Source organism: Bos javanicus, chromosome 9 (assembly GCF_032452875.1).
Source record: "Bos javanicus breed banteng chromosome 9, ARS-OSU_banteng_1.0, whole genome shotgun sequence".
Lineage (NCBI taxonomy): Eukaryota > Metazoa > Chordata > Mammalia > Artiodactyla > Bovidae > Bos > Bos javanicus.
Genome location: NC_083876.1, coordinates 86,563,392 through 86,586,330, shown reverse-complemented (window position 1 = coordinate 86,586,330; position 22,939 = coordinate 86,563,392). Strand labels below are relative to the sequence as shown.

General features: G+C 38.4%; 1 protein-coding gene across 4 annotated transcripts in view; it reads right to left on the bottom strand.

Annotated features, from left to right (window-relative positions):
• Window positions 1-22,939, bottom strand: part of TAB2 (TGF-beta activated kinase 1 (MAP3K7) binding protein 2) — an 84,685-nt gene that overhangs the window by 16,760 nt on the left and 44,986 nt on the right. For all 4 annotated transcript variants that reach the window (XM_061428255.1, XM_061428256.1, XM_061428257.1 and 1 more), the window contains one exon: window positions 10,724-12,224. In XM_061428255.1, coding sequence (XP_061284239.1) covers window positions 10,724-12,224 — 1,501 coding nt within the window. The remainder of the gene's footprint in view (window positions 1-10,723; window positions 12,225-22,939) is intronic.

Sequence of the window (22,939 nt, the reverse complement as noted above, 5' to 3'; positions counted from 1 at the left end):
TGCTTATTTTTAAAAAAAAAAAACAAAAAAACAAGTATATTTAGAAAAATATTTTGGTGTAATCCCTATAGAATCCCAGCTTGTAGAAACTGACAAGTTGATTCTAAAATATATATGGAGGGTGGAGGGTTCAGGATGGGGAACACATGTATACCTGTGGCGGATTCATTTTGATATTTGGCAAAACTAATACAATTTTGTAAAGTTTAAAAATAAAGTAAAATTTAAAAAAATAAAAATAAATAAATAAATAATAAAATATATATGGAATAGCAGGAGACCTCAAATAACCAACCTCAAAAAAGAACAAAGTAGAATGTACACACCGCAACTTCAAAACTTACTATAAAGTAACAACAATCAAGGCAGTGTAGTAATGGCCTAAGGACAAACATACAGACAAGCACACAAACAAGAAACAAAAAGCACAGAAATAAACCCATCTGCTTATGGTCAACTGATTTTCTACAAAGGTCCCAAGGCCATTCAGTGAGAAAGGTCTTTTCAACAAATGGTGCCGGGAACAGATAACCGACAAGCACCTACTGTATAGCACAGGGAACCCTGCTTCAGTGTTCTGTAATAACCTAAACGGGAAAAGGGTTTGAAAAAGAATAGATACAAGTATATGAATAGCTGAATCACTGTGCTGTACACCTGAAATTGACAACATTGTTCACTCCACTCCAACATAAAAAAGAAAAAAAAAAAGGAAACTGATGGCATAAGAGAAAATTTTTCAACAATAACAACAAACCTAAATGGTGCTGGGACATTTGGATTGCCACATGAAAAAGAATGAAATTTGGACACTTATCTCATAGCCTTATATAGAAGTTAACTCAAAATAGATGAGACAAAAATTTAAACGCTAAAACTCTCAGGAGTAAATCCTGATCACCATGGATTTATCCATTGATTCTTATTCTTAGATATGACACCAAAGATAGGAATAATGAAAGGAAAGCGATGTCAGACTTCAGCAAAATTAAAAACTTGTGCTTCAAGGACACTTACCAAGAAAGTGAAAGGATAACTCACAGAATGGGAGAAAACAGTTGCAAATCACACAAGGGACTTATAACCAGAATATACAAAGAACTCATACAACTCAGTAATAAAAACAAATGACCTAATTAAAAAATCGGCAAAGGATATAAACTGGCATTTCTCCAAAGAAAATACACAAATGGCTCGACATCATTGGTCATCAGAAAAATGTAAATCAAAATAAGATACCACTTTACAGCTACTGGGATGGTAAGAATCAAAGAACATAGCAACTGTGGTGGAAGATGTGGAGAAATCAAAACCCTCAAAGATTGCTGGGGGGAATACAAAATGATGCAGCCACGTTGGAAAACAGTGTGGCAGCTCCTTACTCGAATGGCTAAACGCAGATCCACCATAGCACCCAGCAATTCTACTTATGTGTGTATACTTACACTTATGTGTATACATATGTCCACATAAACTTGTACACAAATGTTCATCACAGCATTATTTACAATAGGCAAAAGTTAGAAACAATCTAAATGTCCATTAACTGATGAATGAATAAATAAAATGCAGTGTATCTATACAATGGCAGAATGCACCATAAAAAGGAATGAAGTACTAACACATGTTGCAACTTGGATGAGCTTTTAAAACATTATCCTAAGTGAAAAAACCTAGTCACAAAAGACTACATATTATGGAATTCCACTCATATGAAGTGTCCAGAATATGTAAATCTACAGACAGGAAGCAGATTAGTGACTACTTATGGCTGAGGGTGGGGGTGATGGGATAAGAGGTGACAGATAAAGGGTACTGAGTTTCTTTCTGAAGTGATGAAAATGTTCTAATATTGGTTGTGGTGATGGTTGCACACATGTGACTATACTAAAAATCACTGATTTGTACCCTGTAAATGACAAACTTTATCTCAATAAATGTTAAAATAATGACTAAAATTTTTTAAAGCAAAAGAATAAAATATTTGTACATGCGGAAATAAAATGGTCTTAAGAAATGTTAACCAAAATTGTGTATCATATAGCCCCACACAGTATGTTTATGTTATACATACTGTAGAGGATATATCGGAGAAGGCAATGGCAACCGACTCCAGTACTCTTGCCTGGAAAATCCCATGGACACAGGAGCCTGGGAGACTACAGTCCATGGGGTCCCGAAGAGTTGAACACGACTGAGCAACTTCACTTTCACTTTTCACTTTCATGCACTGGAGAAGGAAATGGCAACCCACTCCAGTGTTCTTGCCTGGAGAATCCCAGGGACAGAGGAGCCTGGTGGGCTGCTGTCTATGGGGTCGCACAGAATTGGACACGACTGATGCAACTTAGCAGCAGCAGCAGAGGATATATACAATTCCTCATGTTATGTATTCATATATACTCATATATGTGTGTGTGTATATATATATATATAAATACATATATTTTCTTTCATAAAAGAACTTATGAAAGTTTCATAAAAAACTTTCATAAAAAAAGTGAGTGTGAGACAAAGACTATAATTATAAACAGAAGGAGGATAAAGAACTGATAATGGAGATTTCCTCAGATAATTAAATGGTGAGATGGCTGGGCAAAGTGAGAAGTCAGGGGTCAAAAAGAGACATTTTTATTGTACCTTCCCTTTTTGGTGTTAAATTTCTTTTACCATATGGATATGTTATTTTCATTAATACTTGTAAAAAAGTTCAGCTTAATGTAGGAAATAACTTGCTAGTAGGCAAAACTCTTCACAAATGGAATGTACTACCTCAGGAGGTAGCTTGTTTCTCAGAAGGTACCCAATAGGATGGATTCACATTTGATAGGGTCCAATCGATGGATGGCTAAGTGGACAGGATAACGTCTGCTGCAGAGTTCTAGACGATGTTCAGAGTCTCTTCCGGAGAAGGCAATGGCAACCCACTCCAGCACTCTTGCCTGGAAAATCCCATGGACGGAGGAGCCTGGTGGGCTGCAGTCCATGGGGTCGAGAAGAGTCGGACACGACTGAGCAACTCCATTTTCACTTCTCACTTTCATGCATTGGAGGAGGAAATGGTAACCCACTCCAGTGTTCTTGTCTGGGGAATCCAAGGGAAGGGGGAGCCTGGTGGGCTGCCGTCTATGAGGTTGCACAGAGTCGGATACGACTGAAGCGACTTAGCAGCAGCAGCAGCAGAGTCTCTTCCAATCTTGAGATTTATTCCAACTTAAAAAGGTGGTTAGTCTTAAGAATGGGAAGAATCTATGAGGAGTAGGCCATTCTTTTCTCCAAAAGAAAAAAAAATTCTTTAAATGGTCTGATGTCAAGTAATTACTGAGTTAATTTAACATGATCTCAATGTCAACAAAGCAAGTCAACATTAAAAAAAAAAAAAAAAGGCATTTCCAATTAGCAGATGAATAAAAGTTAAAGCGCAAATTTTAAAATTTAAATTAATTTTTAGTTCTTTTTGAAAAGAGTATCTAACACCCTCAATTTTTGTTATGATTAGCAGTTTTATTAAATCTTGTTAAGTAGAAAGGTGCTGTGGTTTGGAGGGAAGTACTGCTGAAAAAATGACGAAGGAATGAGAAGTTCCAAGAAGCTAATTTTCATCTCATAAGTTTTTTTATTTGTATTTCTATTTTAGGTTCAAAGTCAAAGCTACTTCTTTTCAATATAATAGGACCATAAATATAACTGGGAAGTATTAAAGTATCATAAAAATGATTATAAGAAAAGGTCAATACCATAGGCGTTTTTTGTTATCGATAATGGAGAAGGAGAAGTCATTTTTGGCAGCAATGTTAGTTTGGTAAGAGCTTCTGGTAACTATAACAAAATACAGAACACAGGCCAACCCTTTCCTCCCCTAATCCCCAGTGAAAACTGGTTTGAATGAGTGGAGCATTTGTTCTCCACACTTACACAAGTTGCCAGTGTTACAAAAAGCATACATTTATGAATGGGAGAGGACACCAGAAAGTCTCAGAATACAGTGAATGATAAAAGTGCTTATTGGCTCTTTACAGAAGTTAGGTAAAGTCAGGTGGTATGACTCAAGGAAGGAAATGTGGCTATCTGGCCAGTAACCTTACTACTGGTAAGCAATTTTTACTTTAATATTTGTTCTTAGCAAGTAAAGTAAGAATCTACTTCACGCTGACAGACTCTGAACTGAAATTTCTAACCTGAATTTGTTTTTTCTATTTGGGACTCATTTTTGTCTCTGATTCTTATAGTGGTTTAAGGACTCAGGTATAATTTATTTCCTTTACAGGGGGTAGCGATAGACTTGGTGCTGAGATGAGCAGGGTCCCGATTAAAGTCTCTGTGTCCTTGTCTTTTGAAGTAAAATGCTGACTCAAGAGTTAATGACTGGAAAATGTGAAGATGTAGAAACAGACTAACTGTTGGGCTAGGGAACTGCTAACAAGTTAGACTATAATCTGGCCATATAACACAGTCACCAACTCTCAGTTTTCTGAAAGACAGAGATAAAGGCCTGAGAAACATTGCTAAGTTGTAGTTGTTTATACAGGAAGGACCACACTTCAGATGAAAACTGCTGACCACAAGAACACAGATCCTAGACTAGCTGAAATCAGAAGGCTAATGATACTTGAAACCTCACCCTGATGCCAACCAATCGAAGAACTGTCCATGAGCTCATCAGCCCTGCTCCTTGAACACTATAAAACTCACTAACCTTCCAGGGCGGGTCACATGGTTGTCATGGAACTGGTCCACTGTGGCCTCCTTTGCCTGGCAAAGCGATAAAAGCTGCACCCAAAACTCTGTCTCAAGGTTTCTATTAGGCACTGGTGAACAGAGGCCGAGTTTCACTAACTTCCTCCTTCCCTCTCATTCTACAACAGAGGGCATACAAGAAATTATAAAGAAATTCTCATTTTTAAATTTTATTGTAGTACATATTTCAAATGTTAAATGGTAAGTTAAAAATAATGCATTTTGGTTACCAGCTTATTGATGCATGTTCTCTCAATTTGAGAAAAATATTTTCCTATGATTCTAGTACTTGGCTCAACTTCTTTTTTCTACTCTGAAACAGTGTTTCAGGAGCTTTAGAAAGATCAATTTCACTGCAGGAAGCAGCCACATTTCTTTTCTCTTTATTACCCACACCACACAAATTAAGACTTCAGAAAAGATCCTAACTTAAACACCAGTGTTATTTGGGTCACCTCATTTAGTGCTGTGCAAATGGCAAAGCATTACACATGCATAAATTAACAATGCAAGAGATGCATTGTGTAGGAAGGAACAGTCCTTTGATTTGATTGGATGATATATAAGTCTAGGTCAACACTCGTTCCATGGTAACTAGAAAAACGAGATAAGAGGTGGGAGAACAACAGCCACCCCACTACAGTGCACGCACGCAGATAACACAAGGGTACACAGCCATACAAGTGTTCGGAAATTCCATATGTATGTAGGTATGCTTAAGGAAAGTGATCATGGTTGTTCCAGCTGTCTGAAGGTGATTAGTAAAGAGAAATAATCAGTGGCCTATTCTGGGAAACCCTGCTTTTTTGGGTAGGATTTGAGTTCTCAAACCAGATCCCTTATTCATTAGCAATTTTTTTTTTTCTACCTTCAAGTGTCTTTATAAGGTGCTTCCTATCCCTACTCAGGGTATTCCTTTATTGTTCCAAGTTATTTCTAATTATATCTACATATCATCTATTTGTGACTTCTTTCCTAATAGCTGCCTTTATTTATTTTTATTAAGTGATCTTTTAGCTCCATGCTTCTCAAACTGAGCCATACATGGCCCCTCATACATGGTATAGCAGGGGTTATATAAAGGTACAAGAGAAACTTGAACCATTTTTTCAGAGGGTTCATTTTGAAAATCTGAAAAGACATTATAGTGTTGTGGGCTCTGTTAACTGCCTAGGTGAGAATCTGGATGCTGCTACCTGTCCTTTGTACAGGTATCAACCTGTTCTTAAGCATTTTAAGCTGAAAATAGGAATATTACTAGTGTCTACTTTATATTTGGTTACGAGAAATAAATGGGCTTTCAGAACAATGCCTAACACACAGTAAGCTTTCAGCAGGTTATTAGTTGTTATGTATCTTAACATGTTGCACTCATCTTACACACTAGTAAAGTAATGCTCAAAATTCTCTAAGCCAGGCTTCAGCAACACATGAACCATGAACCTCCAGATGTTCAAGCTGGATTTAGAAAAGGCAGAGGAACCAGAGATCAAATTGACAACATCTGCTGGATCATGGAAAAAGCAAGAGTGTTCCAGAAAAACATCTCTTTCTGCTTTATTGACTATGACAAAGCCTTTGACTGTGTGGATCACAATAAACTGTGGAAAATTCTGAAAGAGATGGGAATACCAGACCACCTGACCTGCCTCTTGAGAAACCTATATGCAGGTCAGGAAGCAACAGTTAGAACTGGACATGGAACAACAGACTGGTTCCAAATAGGAAAAGGAGTACGTCAAGGCTGTATATTGTCACCCTGCTTACTTAACTTATATGCAGAGTACATCATGAGAAACACTGGGCTGGAAGAAGCACAAGCTGGAATCAAGATTGCTGGGAGAAATCTCAATAACCTCAGATATGCAGATGACACCACCCTTATGGCAGAAAGTGAAGAAGAACTCAAGAGCCTCTTGATAAAAGTGAAAGAGGAGAGTGAAAAAGCTTAAAAGCTTAAAGCTCAACATTCAGAAAACTAAGATCATGGCATCTGGTCCCATCACTTCATGGGAAATACATGGGGAAACAGTGGAAACAGGGGCTGACTCTATTTTTCTGGGCTCCAAAATCACTGCAGATGGTGACTGCAGCCATGAAATTAAAAGATGCTTACTCCTTGGAAGGAAAGCAACCTAGACAGCATATTAAAAAGCAGAGACATTACTTTGTCAACAAAGGTCCGTCGAGTCAAGGCTATAGTTTTTCCAGTGGTCATGTATGGATGTGAGAGTTGGACTATAAAGAAAGCTGAGTGCAGAAGAATTGATGCTTTTGAACTGTGGTGTTGGAGAAGACTCTTGAGAGTCCCTTGGACTGCAAGGAGATCCAACCAGTCCATCCTAAAGGAAATCAGTCCTGGGTGTTCTTTGGAAGGACTGATGTTGATGCTGAAACTCCCTTACTTGGGTCACCTGATGAGAAGAGCTGACTCATTTGAAAAGATCCTGATGCTGGGAAAGATTGAGGGCAGGAGGAGAGGGGGACGACAGAGGATGAGATGGTTGGATGGCATCGCAGACTCAATGGACATGGTAAACTCCAGGAGTTGGTGATGGACAGCGAGGCCTGGCATGCTGTGGTTCATGGGGTTGCAAAGAGTTGGACACAACTGAGCAACTGAACTGAACTGATCTGATCTTAACATTATTCATTTCCCCCTTGAGCAAATGTAAGCAAAGATGGAGAGAGGAAATGCTGAGGGGTGGATTCAGATAGGGATCTCAGAAATAGTCTCACTGAAAAGGTGACTGAGTAAAGACCTGAAGGGACTGAGAACCGTGTATTCAGGGAGAAGAGAATTTTAGACAGAGAGACCACCAAGCACAAGGGCTTAATGTATGCCTTCTAAGGTTTAAGGGGCAGAAGCATGAAGGCCAGCAGGGCTGGGACAGAGTGAGTGAGGTGGTGAGTAAAAGTAAGAGATGAGGGAGAGCCAGTGGATCTCTGAAATGAAAAGGTGGTGATCATGTGCAGATGAGTCATACAATCTGACTTATGTTTTTCAAACCGTATTCCTTTGGATGCTGAGTTAAAAGACCCTAAGTAGACAAGGGTGAAAGCAGGTAGGCTACTGTAATAATCCACTTGAGAGAAGACGGTGACTCAGACCAGAGTGGTGACAATGGATGGGGGTAGTAAGAAAAGAGAATTCTTGATATACTTTGAAAGTTAAAGTTGACAGGATTTAGTCAAATTAGATGTGAAATGTGAAAGAAGGAAGGAGTCAGTGGTGTTTCTGAAGTTTCTGGCCTGATTAAGATGTCATTAATGGAGACAGGAAGAGTAAGCTGGGGGCAATGTAAGATGTTTTTTCAGACACAGTAAACTTGGGATGCATTAAATGGAGATGTTAAGGAGATAGTTAAATAAACTGCTTGAAATTCAGGAAATAAATCCAGGTTAGAGTTACAAATTTGGGAGCATTTGGCATAAAATTTAAACTTATGAGGCTGATGGAGATCATCCAGGGAATAGTAAAGACAGAAAAGAGAGAAAGCCCAAAGACTGAACTTTGAGGCTTTGCTCTCACTTCTTTGTACAAAGAAGTGAAAGGTCAGAGAGACGAGGGAGAACCACCAAAGAACACAAGGAGAGGTGCGATCCCAGGGTGGCATACTGTAGCAAGTCAGGTGGACAAAGTGTTTCACAGCGAAGAGGGTGCTCAACTGCAGCAAGCGCTACCCACTCAGATCAAGAAAGACAAGGACTGAAAGACCACCGGGTTTACAACGATGCTGTCAATGACGGCCTTGCCAGGAGCAGGAGTGCTGCAGTGGGAAAAACCCCGGCTAGAGAGTAGGCTTAAGGAAGAAGGGGAGAGAAATGGGAGACAGCAAGTTTAAGCAACGCTTTATTTTCATATGCCAGTCAGTATATGAGTATGTCTACTTTAGTAAAATATTCCCCTTTTCAAGTTATCTTCATAAAACAATTATACCCTGGGAGAGTGGGAGGGGAGAAATACAGGTGAGGAAGATTAAGAGGTACAAACTTTCAGTTATGAAATTCTCAGTCACACGTATGAAATGTACTCTGGGGGAACAGTCAACAGTTATGTAATATTTTTGTAAGGTGACAAGTGACAACTAGACTAATCATGATCATTTTGAAATGTACAGTAATAATGAATCACTATGATGTGAGTGCCAGGAATTAAAACAGTGCTGTAAGTCAATTATACTTCAAAAGCAAACAAATAACTTGAGAGACATCAGATATGCGGCTATCAGAGGGGAGGAGAGAGAGAGGAGTTAGATGTAAACAGTCAAAAGGTACAAATTTCTAGTTATAAGATAAATACTAGGGATGTAATATACAATACAGTAAAAATAAAAAAACACTGTTACACATTGTAAATGAAGAATTCTCATCAGAAGGAAAAAATATTTTAAAAATCTATGTCTTTAATGTATCTATATGAGATGATGGATGTTCACTAAACCTACTGTGGTATCATTTCATGATGTGTGTAAGTCAGATTATGTTGTACACTTTAAGCTTATACAGTGCTGTATGTCAATTATATATTAATAAAATTGTTAGAAAAAAATACTCTCCATTTAAAGATTAGCAACTATCCAAACATAGGAAATCTACTTTGATGGAGAGAGTAGAAGAAAGGACTTTGGGGTAAGAATAGGAATTAAATATCAGTGGAAAAACATGATGTTATATTAAAAATTACTTATTGCCAAAACTAAACAGAAATGGCTCCAGTTTAGTCACAGATACATGGAACATAAAGTTTCAGCACAATTTCTAGAAAATTAGAAAAACCCACAGAGCTTTAAAACACATGTGCACGCATGAACATGTATGCTCACATGCACCTAGGCTTTACCATTCAGAAGCTCTAATTGAGCAAGTCTGGGGCTGAACCTGGGCAATTTTATGTTTTGAAAGCTTCAAAGGTGATTAAGAATTTGAAAGCACCACAGCCTAGCATGGGTTGAGAATCACTAGAATATAATTGTTTAAAACAAACCAAACCAATCAGGCTCCTCTATGAAATTCAGCAGTAAAATCACTATTTTTAGAAATTTTAAAAAGGACAAGTGGTACTACCAGTAGTAGGAGGCTATTTACTGCCTGGGGGTGACTATGTAGTATTTCCCAACCTATAATACTGAGAACAGTTTACCAGGGGATGGATGATTATGATAAATCCTTACTTTAAAGGACTCTGGCTAATTTATGAAACCTTTGTCAATACTGAAGAAACAAACACTTATCTTCTTTTTTATATGACTGAATTTAATAGCTTCCTATTGAAGATTAAATAACTTAAGAGGTCAGATATAATATAAATGATCTCTAATTGAATTAATATAGATATAATTTAGTATTATGCCAATATTAACTAGTCTATTTCTGAAAAGCATAATCAAGTGAGATAGATTTGAAATTCTTATTCACAATTCCAAACAAAAAGATTGCATTAACTGATGTTTAAGGGAGACTGAAAAGAAGAAAAAGAGAAATTTGAATCCTGTTACTGATACTTTTGAGTTATTCAAGAATGCACAGCAATTTAGACTTTGATACAAAATAAGGCAAAACCGTATTAGAACAATGAAGAACAGAGGATTCTTCTGGTCAAAGACAGCAGTTTGCTATACTAGTTCACTAATCTCTTATTAAAATGCATGTTTTTATGAATTTTTATTTGCAGAAAATTTAAAGGGAAAGTCAGCATCACTACAGGTGAAAACAAACTTTTATGAATATTAAGAAAACAAACAAATCAAGAGGTGATTATTTGGAACATCTGATAAGGCTATCATTCAAGCTTCAAGTTATAACATAATAAAACTGATATATTTAAAATTTATATGAATACTCTCAAAAGTTCTTAAGATAGTATTATTTTGGACAACATTTACAACATAAAATAATAATACCGATACCCATTTCTGCAGTGAAGTCAAATGTACACCAATTAAACCCAGAATGGAAAATGATCCCATTGCAATATTTTCATTACCTTGTGTGTAGGCAGCATCATCAGATCCCATACTCAACTTCCGTGCGTCACTTATTCTATCCACATGTGCTAAAGCAGGGTCCGTGAGGTGCTGAATATTCTCTGTTTCTACATAATGATCAGGATGGTTTAAAAGGTTTGTAAGTTCAAAGGTGGGGGACACCACCCCTGGTGAAACTGCAGGGGGTTTATTGGGAGAAACTGTAATTTTAAAAGTATATTTTGTATTGGGTTGAGTGACCACTACTCGAGGAGAAGTTGCAGAGTTATTGCCTATTGCTCGACTTTTGGGAGGGTGGTGATGAATAAAGGCAGGACCCATGCTCACTTGCCCGGACATATTCCTGGAGGCAGCGGATGCTCCAGAGTTGGTGGATATGAAGAGAGTGGGCTGATTTCGTATGACCTGCTCATCTCCTGCGGCAGCATTTGCTGATATATAGACCTTAGGTTGACTACGGGACATCACCTCATCAGTATTTGGGGGACTGGCAGCTATGTAAACAGTGGGCTGGTTTCTGTTTAAGGTCTGGCTGTTGACCGAAGAGGAACTGCTGGAGGTTCGAGGTCCAGAAGAACGCAATTTCGAAGAATTGTTTCTTTGTGGGGGTTCAAGTTTGATTTCAATCTGGTTTTTTCGAGGTCCTGTTGAAATATTCTGAATGTTATATTGGCTATGGGCAGAAGACTGTGAGCTACCAGACGAATGAATTGTGGGTGGTTGTGGAGTCGTAGGTGAACTGATGGGCATATAGACATGAGAGGTCTGGTGGCCTTGCTGATTCGGCTGCTGGGCTGAGGTATGTGGCAGGGGACTGGATGCAGGATATGTAGTCCAGGGACCAGGTTGTGAAGGTTGATAAACTTGTTGAGGGTTCATGGGATTAAACTGAGATACCCAGCCAGAATGCTGTTGTGTCTGTCGAGTTGTACCACTAGGAGTTGTAATGTAGGGCCTAATATAGATAGAATTTCCCTGTGGACTGTTAAGTACAGGTGGAGGTACACCATGTATGTGCAAAGAAGTAGGAGTATTACGACCAGTCTGGATATTTGGGGCTAACGTTACCATAATGGGATTAAATCTTGGAGTTTGTGGAGAAAGGTTAGATGTTCCTTTGCTGCCTAAGTGAAATCCAAGGTGTGGTGCTGAATTAGAAGCACCGGATGCACTGGACATTCCAAAAACATTAAAGCCTTGAGGAACTTGAGCTGGTGCTGTCTGTGGCTCCTGTTGAAACAGTTCATTATTGGACTGACCACCTTGAAGTTGTCCATCACTAATGCTGTGCGTTAGAGTCCTGCTTCCATTCATTCTATTTCCCTCTCTTCCATGGTGGTAAACATTCTGTGACTGCAAGTCCAAGTTGAGAGAAGTCATGTGATTGCGTAGACCAGAAATTCCAGAATCATCCGAAAAATTCAAGTCTCCTTCACCATAAAGATACCTTGTACTCTCCTGAGAGAGAACTGCACAGCAGGCATCCAGGTTATTATTATTCTGTAAGACAAAATAAAAACAGCTTGTGTTAACCAGAAGCCAATGCATATACTCTCATTGCTATTAAAATATTACAAGATTAATCAGAGATTAGTTAGTACAATTATAAGAGATACATTTGAGCCTTTTTTCTTGAGAAACTAATAGTAATGCAAACAGTTGAATTAAAAATCCCCATTACTGGGATGTCCCTGGTGGTCCAGGGGGTTAAGACTTCATCTTTCAATGCATTGGCTGTGCATTCAGTCCCTGGTCAGGGAGCTAAGACCCCACATGTGACTCGGCCAAAAAACCAAAACACAAAACAGAAACAATATTTTAACAATTCAATAAAGATAAAAAAAAATCCTCATTACTAAAGTAATGGTAAGTTCTCTAACAAACAACAGCTATAATAGGAGTTATTATTATAGTAGAAATAAAGAAAGGAGACAACAGAGGACAAGATGGTTGGATGGCATTGTTGATGCAATGGACACGAGTCTGAGAAAGCTCCAGGAGATAGTGAATGACAGGGAAGCCTAGCGTGCTGCAGTCCATGGGGTTGCAAAGAGTTGACATGATTGAGCAACTGAACTGAATGAACTGATCGATTTATAGAACAGATTCACACAAATATAGTAACACTGCAACTTAATTAAAAATGCAGTTTGAATGTTGAACAAAATATAAATACTCAACTTAAGCATATTAGTTAGTTCAGTAGCTCAGTCATGTCCGACACTTTGTGATCCCATGGGCTACAGCACGCCAGGCTTCCCTGTCCATCACCAACTCCTGGAGCTTGCTCAAACACATGTCCATCAAGTCGGTGATGCCATCCAACCATTTCATCCTCTGTCGTCCCCTTCTCCTCCTGCCTCCAATCTTTCCCAGCAACAGGGTCTTTCCTAATGAATCAGCTGGCCAAAGCATTGGAGCTTGCTGTATAATGAATACTTTGCATGTTCATGTGTTATGTATAATTCTTTCAAACCAATGACCTTTTAATAACTATTTTTTGTGGTATTTAAGTTAAAAGCTTCTAAAATTCATAACAAAGGTGTCACAATTCCTTAGGTGCTTCCTCTTTAGTGTTAAAAACAAACAAACCACATACATATATGTATGTAATATAAGCTCAAGGTAGCCCCGCAGAAGGCAATGGCACCCCACTCCAGTACTCCTGCCTGGAAAATCCCATGGACAGAGGAGCCTGGTAGTCTGCAGTCCATGGGGTCGCTACAAGTCGGATACGACTGAGCAACTTCACTTTCACTTTTCACTTGCATGCATTGGAGAAGGAAATGGCAACCCACTCCAGTGTTCTTGCCTGGAGAATCCCAGGGATGGGGGAGCCTGGTGGGCTGCCGTCTATGGGGTCACAAAGAGTCGGACATGACTGAAGTGACTTAGCAGCAGCAGCAGCAGCTCCCAGAGTAACTGAGTTCACATCTTTGCCTTTAGAGAGCATCAATAATTCTACTCCAGAGAAATGAAAAAATAAAAACAAACCAAAAAATGACTGGATTGTTTCTTAAGAAGAGACTGACTAACCACTACTCACAAATTATCCATAAAAATATTTGCTGAACACCCACAATGTGTACAATATTCTGTTTGGGACTGTGGAGGACTCAAATGATGTATAAACCCAGACTTTTCCTTAGAAGAGCTTGGAACTCAATTAGGGAAACAAAATATGGATTTGTGAAAAAGTAACATTTTAAAAATATGAACATGTGCCAAATAATAAGTGGTACTGAAGTTCAACAGAGAGTTAATATTGTAGGCTACTGTAAAAAGGACTGTGTTAATGAAGGAGGTACAATCTCATTGATTTCCTTAGTATATGGAGGACCTAAATAGGAAAAAAAGCATTCCTGGTGAAGGGAATGGCCATGAGTAAATACAGACATAAATGTGACAGTAAGTAAAAGTATGTTCTAAACAAAGTGATTGGAATAGATCTGGCTGGAGTTAAAGGTTTCTACTGGAAATTCTGTGGAACAAACTGTTAGAAAATCAAATTGGGATTAAATAATTTACAGTTTTGAAAAATGAGTCACACTACGGAGTTTGGGCTTTAATATAGGAAACGGGAAGAGCCAGTAGAAGTGAAGACACAAAGGGTCTCTGGTGAAGATAAAGAACTCCACTGATACTTAAGATAAAGAAGAGAGGGGAAACTTTTTGACAAGAAGATCAGTTAGAAGACATGAAATAATGACTGATTGTGAAAACAAATTATGAAAGACTACGAACAGTCTTTCCCTGATAAGCTTCCCTGATAGCTCACTTGGAAAAGAATCTGCCTGCAACGCAGGAGACCCTGGTTTGATTCCTGGGTCGGGAAGATCTGCTGGAGAAGGGATAGGCTACCTACTCCAGTATTCTTGGGCTTCCCTTGTGGCTCAGCTGGTAAAGAATCCGCCTGCAATCAGACCCTGGGTAGGGAAGATTTCCCTGGAGAAGGGAAAGGCTACCCACTCCAGTATTCTGGCCTGGAGAATTCCATGAACCGTAGAGTCCATGGAGTCACAAAGAGTTGGACACGACTGAGTGACTTTCACTTTCACTTCACAGTCAACACAATTTGGCTATAAGGGAGAAAGAGAATTCAAGGAGAACTGGAAGACTAAGAGCCTGACAGAAAGGGCAGTTTTAGAGATAAAAAGGATGAACAGTCAGGTTAAAATGTCTATAGGTGATTTGATATGAGATAAAATCTTAGTAGAGAAAATGGTACTAAAAGGCATCTCCAAGTCTTGTTAAGAAATGGTAGTTCACAATTTGAACAGGTAACACAAAAGAAAAGATTAGTGAGTAAGGCTGGACTTTTTTCCCTCTTAAACCAACAGTTCAAATCTTTATGCCATAAAAATCCTTTTATCCTACACAGAGCTCTGAATTAATATACACTAGTTTTTCAAAGAAAACTTAAAAATTCATCACAATCTTTATCAACTGATTACTCCTTATTATAGTAAGACCTTATCTTTTGCCAGATCTAACTGGTGCTTTTGCTTCAAGCCAAGTTTATTGCTATTCCTAGTAAATTCTTCTCCCTATTCTAAGTCATAAAAGACCTCATCTTCTTATCTCCTTTTTGCTAACATTCCCAAATTAAAATGCATATTCCCTACTAAATCCAATCCCACACTTTTCAAAAGCTGACATCCATATTTACAAAATGTTTTAATTCTCTCAAGCTCCCCAAAATCCCTAATTCTTTATAATCTCTCATTAGTATTAATACTAGTCCCAGCTACACCATAACTCACATGTCCTTAGGTTTTTTTTACTCTCTACAGACATTACTTTCTTATTAGCAAAACCATAAAAGAATTCACAGGGACTTTTATAAGGCTACAATAGGATAAAAGGAAATATACTTTTTAAACATTTTATTTCAGAAAAGTTTAAACACATATAAAAGCACAGTAAATATCACAAGTGAAGTAAAGTGAAGTGAAAGTTGCTCAGTCGTGTCTGACTCTGTGTGACCCCATGGACTATACAGTCCATGGAATTCTCCAGGCCAGAATAATGGAATGGCTAGTCTTTCCCTTCTCCAGGGGATCTTCCCAACTCAGGGGTCAGACCCAGGTTTCCTGCATTGCAGGCAGATTCTTTACCAGCTGAACCACAAGAGAAGCCCAAGAATACTGGAGTGGGTAGCCTATGCCTTCTCCAGTGGATCTTCCTGACCCAGGAATCAAACTGGGGTCTCCTGCATTGCAGGTGTATTCTTTACCAACTGAGTTATCAGGGAAGTCCAAACATCACAAACTCTCCTATATTCATTATCAATCTTTATATGGCAAATCTTTCTTCACCAATTTATCTGTCCCAGCTGCTCCCATTAAGCTAGATCAAGCCTGACATTATTTTGTTTCCATCTGTAAATACATCAATATGTATCTTAAAACATAACCGCAAATGGCATTATCATATCCTAAAATAATCAGTACTTAATATCACATAATACGCAAGTAGTATTAAAGTCCCGTCTCGTAATATCACATAATATCCAAATAAGTGTTAAAGTCCCTTGTCTTGCAGGTGTTTTTTTAGTTAGTTTAAATCAGGATCTGAGCAAGGTTCACATATTTAATTTGGTTGATATGCCTCTTAGATGTCTTATAATAATAATTAACCCTCTCCTCTTTCTATAATTTTCTAAGCCATTTGTTTTTGAAAAATGGGTCATTTGTCCAGTAGAATTTCCCATCTGGATTGGCTGATTGCACCCTTGCGGTAGGACTATTTTCTGTATTTCACTGCAAACTACTTCACTACAGGTGTGCGCAGGTTCATGCACACAAGTTTTTGGCAAGTCCCTTTGTAGGCTTCATTTCTTATTGTATCACACAGGAGGCACAATAATATATCTGCCTGTCTTTTTGTGACCTTAAGGCTGATTGGTAGGTTCTGATGTTGTCACAGCTTGATCCAGCTAGTGACTTTTAGCAGTCAGGGATGGTCACTGTTGAGAAACTTTATTAGGGGATGCAAAAGGGTAGTATTCCAATTAAAAGATGCCCTCTTCATGTATTGAGCTGCAATTCTTCCTCAAAGAATTTGACCTTTTCAACTCTTACTTTTTGCATAGAACAGGCAGGATAAAAAAATTCTCTTTACTGGTTTTTAGAATAATGAATTGGTGCCCTAGCAACTTCCAAAGGTGACACATTTTCAGTATCATGATAAAATCCTGTATCTTTAACATTTTGATACGTGTCAAATGCTTGTCATTTATGGTCATTATATCCTATCTTTAGGCTAGTGGGAATGATTCCACATTGGCTCCAGTGTACATAGGACATGAGCCCAGTAGTCTTTCATAGCTTCCTTGCTTTCTAATATGACAAGATGTTCAAGATCACCTTGTACAGCTCTTATCCCAGAACTATGATCAGCTGTTTCTCAAAGAAGCCCTGGTTACATTAGTGGGAAATGGTACAGGACTCCCATTAAGTGTATCAAAAGAGGTGGGGTGAGTTTTTAAAACGTTGAAAGTCACTGCTTTTTTGTATATATACAAATCTGCATTCTCTTCAAAATTACAGGAGAATCTGAATTGTTATTTCCAGTTCATCTTTCGTTTTCCCCCAAGCTTCTTGCATAGACAAAATCAAAGTATACACTATAATCATCCTTCTCATACTTTGATTCATTCACTCTTTCAACCAATATTTACTGAGCATCCCATTAGCCAAGTAGAAAGGAATTTAATTGCTGTGTTAAGGACCTCATGGTCCAGTGGAGGAATTTAATGTGTACATAAATAAATATAATGCACAATGGTAGGTGTTTTAATAGGAATATGGATAAGGTTTATGGGTGGAGGTCATCTGAAAAGACTTCAATTAAGGCTATAGTAGTTAACTACTAAGGCTTACAAGTAATACTTAATGCATTATTTTGAAAAGAAAAGCAATTTTAAACTTAACAGATTTAACTGTCATATTAAGAGAATTAAAAAATAATGAAAATTTCAGTTGAAAAACTGAAAGTGCCAGCTACACAACATCTGTATACTATTCTAAGTTATGATTTAGTTACCAAATATAAATGTTAAAGATATGAATTACACCTGCTGAAAACACAGCTATCTTAGAGAATCCACAGCACAAGGAAATGATGTGAGCAGTTCCAAAAAGAGGGAGCTGACCAGTAAACAAAGTCAGAAAAGAACAGAAATAATACTGATACTTCTGTTCTCCTAAGAAGTAAGATGTTTAAGAACATGTATACAAAGTGGCAGTGTGATATGATCCTTTAACTACTGATTTTTAATATTCTGTACACTATTTTTTTTATCTAGAAAAGTTCTGAACCAGTATATTATAGGGAGGATAATATACTTGTCTTCAGAGAAAAGACAAAGAAGCCTACCCAACTGAGACAGGGAGTTGCTGTTCAATCAGTCGTGTCTGACTTTTTGTGACCCCATGGACTGCAGCACACCAGGTTTCCCTGTCCTTCCCCATCTCCCGGAGCTTGTTCAAACTCATGTGCATAGAGTCCAGTCATGCCATCCAACCATCTCGTCCTTGTCTCCTCCTGACTTCAATCATTCCCAGTACCAGGGTCTTTTCCAATGAGTCAGTTCTTTGCATCAGGTGGCCAAAGTATTGGAGCTTCAGCTTTAGCATCAGTCCTTCCAATGAATATTCAGGGCTGATTTCCTTTAGGATGGACTGGTTGGATCTCCTTACAGTCCAAGGGACTCTCAAGAGTCTTCTCCAACACCACAGTTCAAAAGCATCAATTCTTTAGTGCTCAGCCTTCACTATGGTTCAACTCTCACATCCATACATGACTACTGGAAAAATCATAGCTGTGATTATAAGGATCTTTGTTGGTAAAGTAGTATCTCTGCTTTTTAATACACTGTCTAGGTTTGTCATAGCTTTTCTTCCAAGGAGCAAGCGTCTTCAGTGATGTCCAACTCTTTGTTACACCATAGACTGCAGACCGCCAAGCTTCTCTGTCCATGAGATTCTCCAGGCAAAAATACTGGAGTGGATTGCCATTTCCTCCTCCAGGGGATCTTCCCAACACAGGGATCGAACCCAGGTCTCTTAGGTCTCCTTCACTGGCAGGCAGGTTCTTTATACCACTAGCGCCACCTGGGAAGCCCAAGTAAGGGAGAGCAGCTCCCCAAAGAAAGTAAGTAAGTAAGTGTTAGTCGCTCAGTCCTGTCTGATTCTTTGCGACCCCGTGGACTGCAGCCCACCAGGCTCCTCTGTCCATGAGATTTTCCAGGCAAGGATACTGGAGTGGGTTGCCATCCTTCTCCAGGGGATCTTCCCAACCCAAAGGAAGGCTGTCACTAAATAAGAGCTATTTACACTACGTTTAGAGGTAGTTTATTTGCTGTGACAGTTTAAAAGTAACTTTCTAAATTTGGGAAGATTCACACCCTAGTTGTTTCCCTAGAGGAGTCCTCCCCATCCCTCACTTGTCACATTTTTGTTATATCAGCTAGAAGACATATTGCTTGAATGCCCAGAAAGATTATCAACTCAATTTAAAAGAGCTGGGTATTGGGAAGCATGTCATACAGAGTTTTGTTTTCATAAAACCAGATTAATGTATTAAAGTTGACACTACTGAATGCCCAAAAGAAATTCTAAATTATTTTGTTTTTTTTTGTAGTTAAAAACCTGTTAACTTATTTCATCTTTTTAAAAAATAGGTAATTTATTTACAAAGATCAAAACAACACTAAAAGATACACATTGAGAAGTCTCCTCTCATCTGGCCTGTTCCTTCTCGCCCACCATGGATAACCCATCTTTTATTTCATTTTTAATCCTTCCAGTATATCCTCATACAAACAGGGGCAAATATATATACATATGTATATTTATTTATAGATGTATTTATATACATCTATATATACTCTACATTTTATTTAACTTAATACACCCTGAAGATTATACTTAAAGAGCTTCTCTCTCCTCCCTCCCTCCACATTCTGGACAGTTCTCTCAGTAGCAAATCTTACACAATCTTATTGAAGAATATAGTATTTTTCTATTTTTCAATGATTCAGTGAACATTCTCAGTATATTCTTATCAGAGAATGTGATTTAAAAAATTAGGAAGAGGTACCTGAGTTGTATAGCTCTGTGTATTCTTGCCACCTGTTCTTAATATCTTCTGTTAGGTCCATACCATTTCTGTCCTTTATTGTGCCCAGCTTTGCATGAAATGTTCCCTTGGTATCTTGACTTTTTTGAAGAGATCTCTAGTCTTTCCCATTCCATTGTTTTCCTCTATTTCTTTGCATTGATCACTGAGGAAGGCTATCTTATTTCTCCTTGCTATACTTTGGAACTCTGCATTCAGATGCTTATATCTTTCGTTTTCTCTGTTGCCTTTCACTTCTCTTCTTTTCACAGCTATTTATAAGGCCTCCTCAGACAACCATTTGCCTTTTTGCACTTCTTTTTCTTGGGGACAGTCTTGATCACTGCCTCCTGTACAATGTCATGAACTTCCATCCATAGTTCTTCAGGTACTCTGTCCATCGGATCTAATCCCTTGAATCTATTTCTCACTTCTAGCTCCCAGTCTTGTTTTCACTGACTGTATAGAGCTTCTCCATCTTTGGCTGCAAAGAATATAATCAATCTCATTTCGGTGCTAACCATCTGGTGATGTCCATATGTATAGAGTCTTCTTTTGTGTTGTTGGAAGAGGGCGTTTGCTATGACCAGCACATTCTCTTGGCAAAACTCTATTAGCCTTTGCCCTGCTTCAATCTGTACTCCGAGGCCAAATTTGCCTGTTATTCCAGGTATTTCTTGACTTACTACTTTTGCATTCCAGTCCCCTTAATGAAAAGGACATCTTTTTGGGGTGTTAGTTCTAGAAGGTCTTGTAGGTCTTCATAGAACCGTTTAACTTCAGCTTCGTCAGCGTTATTGGTTGGGGCACAGACTTGGATTACTGTGATATTGAATGGTTTGCTTTGGAAACGAACAGAGATCATTCTGTCCTTTTTGAGACTGCATCCAAGTACTGCATTTCAGACTCTTTTGTTGACTATGATGGCTACTACATTTCTTCTAAGATCCCGGATTCTTGCCCACAGGAGTAGATGGAATGGTCATCTGAGTTAAATCCATCCATTCCCGTCCATTTTAGTTTGCTGATTCCTAAAATGTTGATGTTCACTCTTGCCATCTCCTGTCTGACCACTTCCAATTTGCCTTGATTCATGGACCTAACATTCCAGGTTCCTACTACTCTTTAAAGCATTGGACTTCACTTCCATTGCCAGTCACATCTACAACTGGGTGTTGTTTTTGCTTTGGCTCTGTCTCTTCATTCTTTCTGGAGTTATTTCTCCAATGATCTCCAGTAGCATGTTGGGCACTACTGATCTGGGGAGTTCATCTTTGAGTGTCCTATATTTTTGCTTTTTCATACTGTTCATGGGGTTCTCAAGGCACGAATATTGACAAACTTGTATGTAGGTCAGGAAGCAACAGTTAGAACTGGACATGGAACAGCAGACTGGTTCCAAATAGGAAAAGGAGTACGTCAGGGCTATAAATTGTCACCCTGGTTATTTAACTTATATATGCAGAGTACATCATAAGAAACGCTGGGCTGGATGAAGCACAAGCTGGAATCAAGATTGCTGGGAGAAATATCAATAACCTCAGATATGCAGATGACACCACCCTTATGGCAGAAAGCAAAGAAGAACTAAAGAGCCTCTTGATGAAAATGAAAAAGGAAAGTGAAAAAGTTGGCTTAAAGCTCAACATTCAGAAAATTAAGCTCATGGCATCAGGTTCCATCACTTCATGGCAAATATGTGGGGAAACAGTAGAAACAGTGGCAGACTTTATTTTGAGGGGTTCCAAAATCACTGCAGGTAGTGGCTGCAGCCATGAAATTAAAAGATGCTTGCTCCTTGGAAGAAAAGCTATGACCAACCTAGACAGCATATTAAAAAGCAGAGACACTACTTTGCCAACAAAGATCCGCCTAGTCAAGGCTGTGGTTTTTCCAGTAGTCATGTATGGATGTGAGAGTTGGACCATAAAGAAAGCTGAGCGCTGAAGAATTGATGCTTTTGAACCATGGTTTTGGAGAAGACTCGAGAGTCCCGTGGACTAAAAGGAGATCCAACCAGTCCATCCTAAAGGAGATCAGTCCTGAATATTCATTGGAAGGACTGATGCTGAAGCTGAAATTCCAATACTTTGGCCATCTGATGCAAAGAGCTGACTCCTTGGAAAAGACCCTGATGCTGGGAAAGATTGAAGGCAGGAGGAGAAGGGGATGATAGAGGATGAGATGGCTGGATGGCATCACCGAGTCAATGGACAAGAGTTTGAGTAAACTCTGGGAGTTGGTGATGGACAGGGAGGCCTGGTGTGCTGCAGTCCATGGGGCTGCAAAGAGTTGAACATGACTGAGTGACTGAATTGAACTGAACTGAACCTGAGTTGTAGGAGAAGATACTGTCCCCTCACTGTTGCTGCTCCTTTTCAGATTTTCTTTAGTTTTTGACTCCATTTTTATTACCCTTCCTTCCTCTTTCATTTTCATTACACATCTGATATCAACAAATATGGACTACTGATTCACTCACCAAATATTCATTATGGGCCTTCCACTATTACTACTGTTATTCATATTGGTTGCTAACATTACTTGAGCACTCATTATGAATCAGTTATCCTATTAGCTGCTTTCCTGCATTATCACATTTAATTCTCTGTGAAGTTTTTTTTAAAGTTTCCATTGTACACTTGAGGAAAATGAAGGTCAGAGAAGTTAATTCAATTGCTGCGATTAACTGTCAAATATTGAATTCAAGTCTCTTTTACTCACAAAACATATGCTACTTGTTATTATTAAAAATTTTAAATTAATTTATTTCCCTTTAGCTTTACCTGAGGTATGATGGATAAATAAAAACTGTATATATTTAGGTTGGACAACATGATTCTTTTTAAAGGTTATAGTGGGAGGATTTAATATACTTATATGTTGTGAAATGATTACCACAAGTAACACATTCACTACTCCACACAGCCAATTTTTTCTTTCTTCCTTTTTTTTGCAGTAAGAATACTCAAGATCTACTCTTTTATCAAATTTCAAATATACAATACAGTACTATTAACTCAAAACATATGCTTTTAAATAATGTACCACAGAAAGAGCCAGACATATTTGGAGAATTCCAACTAGCTGAG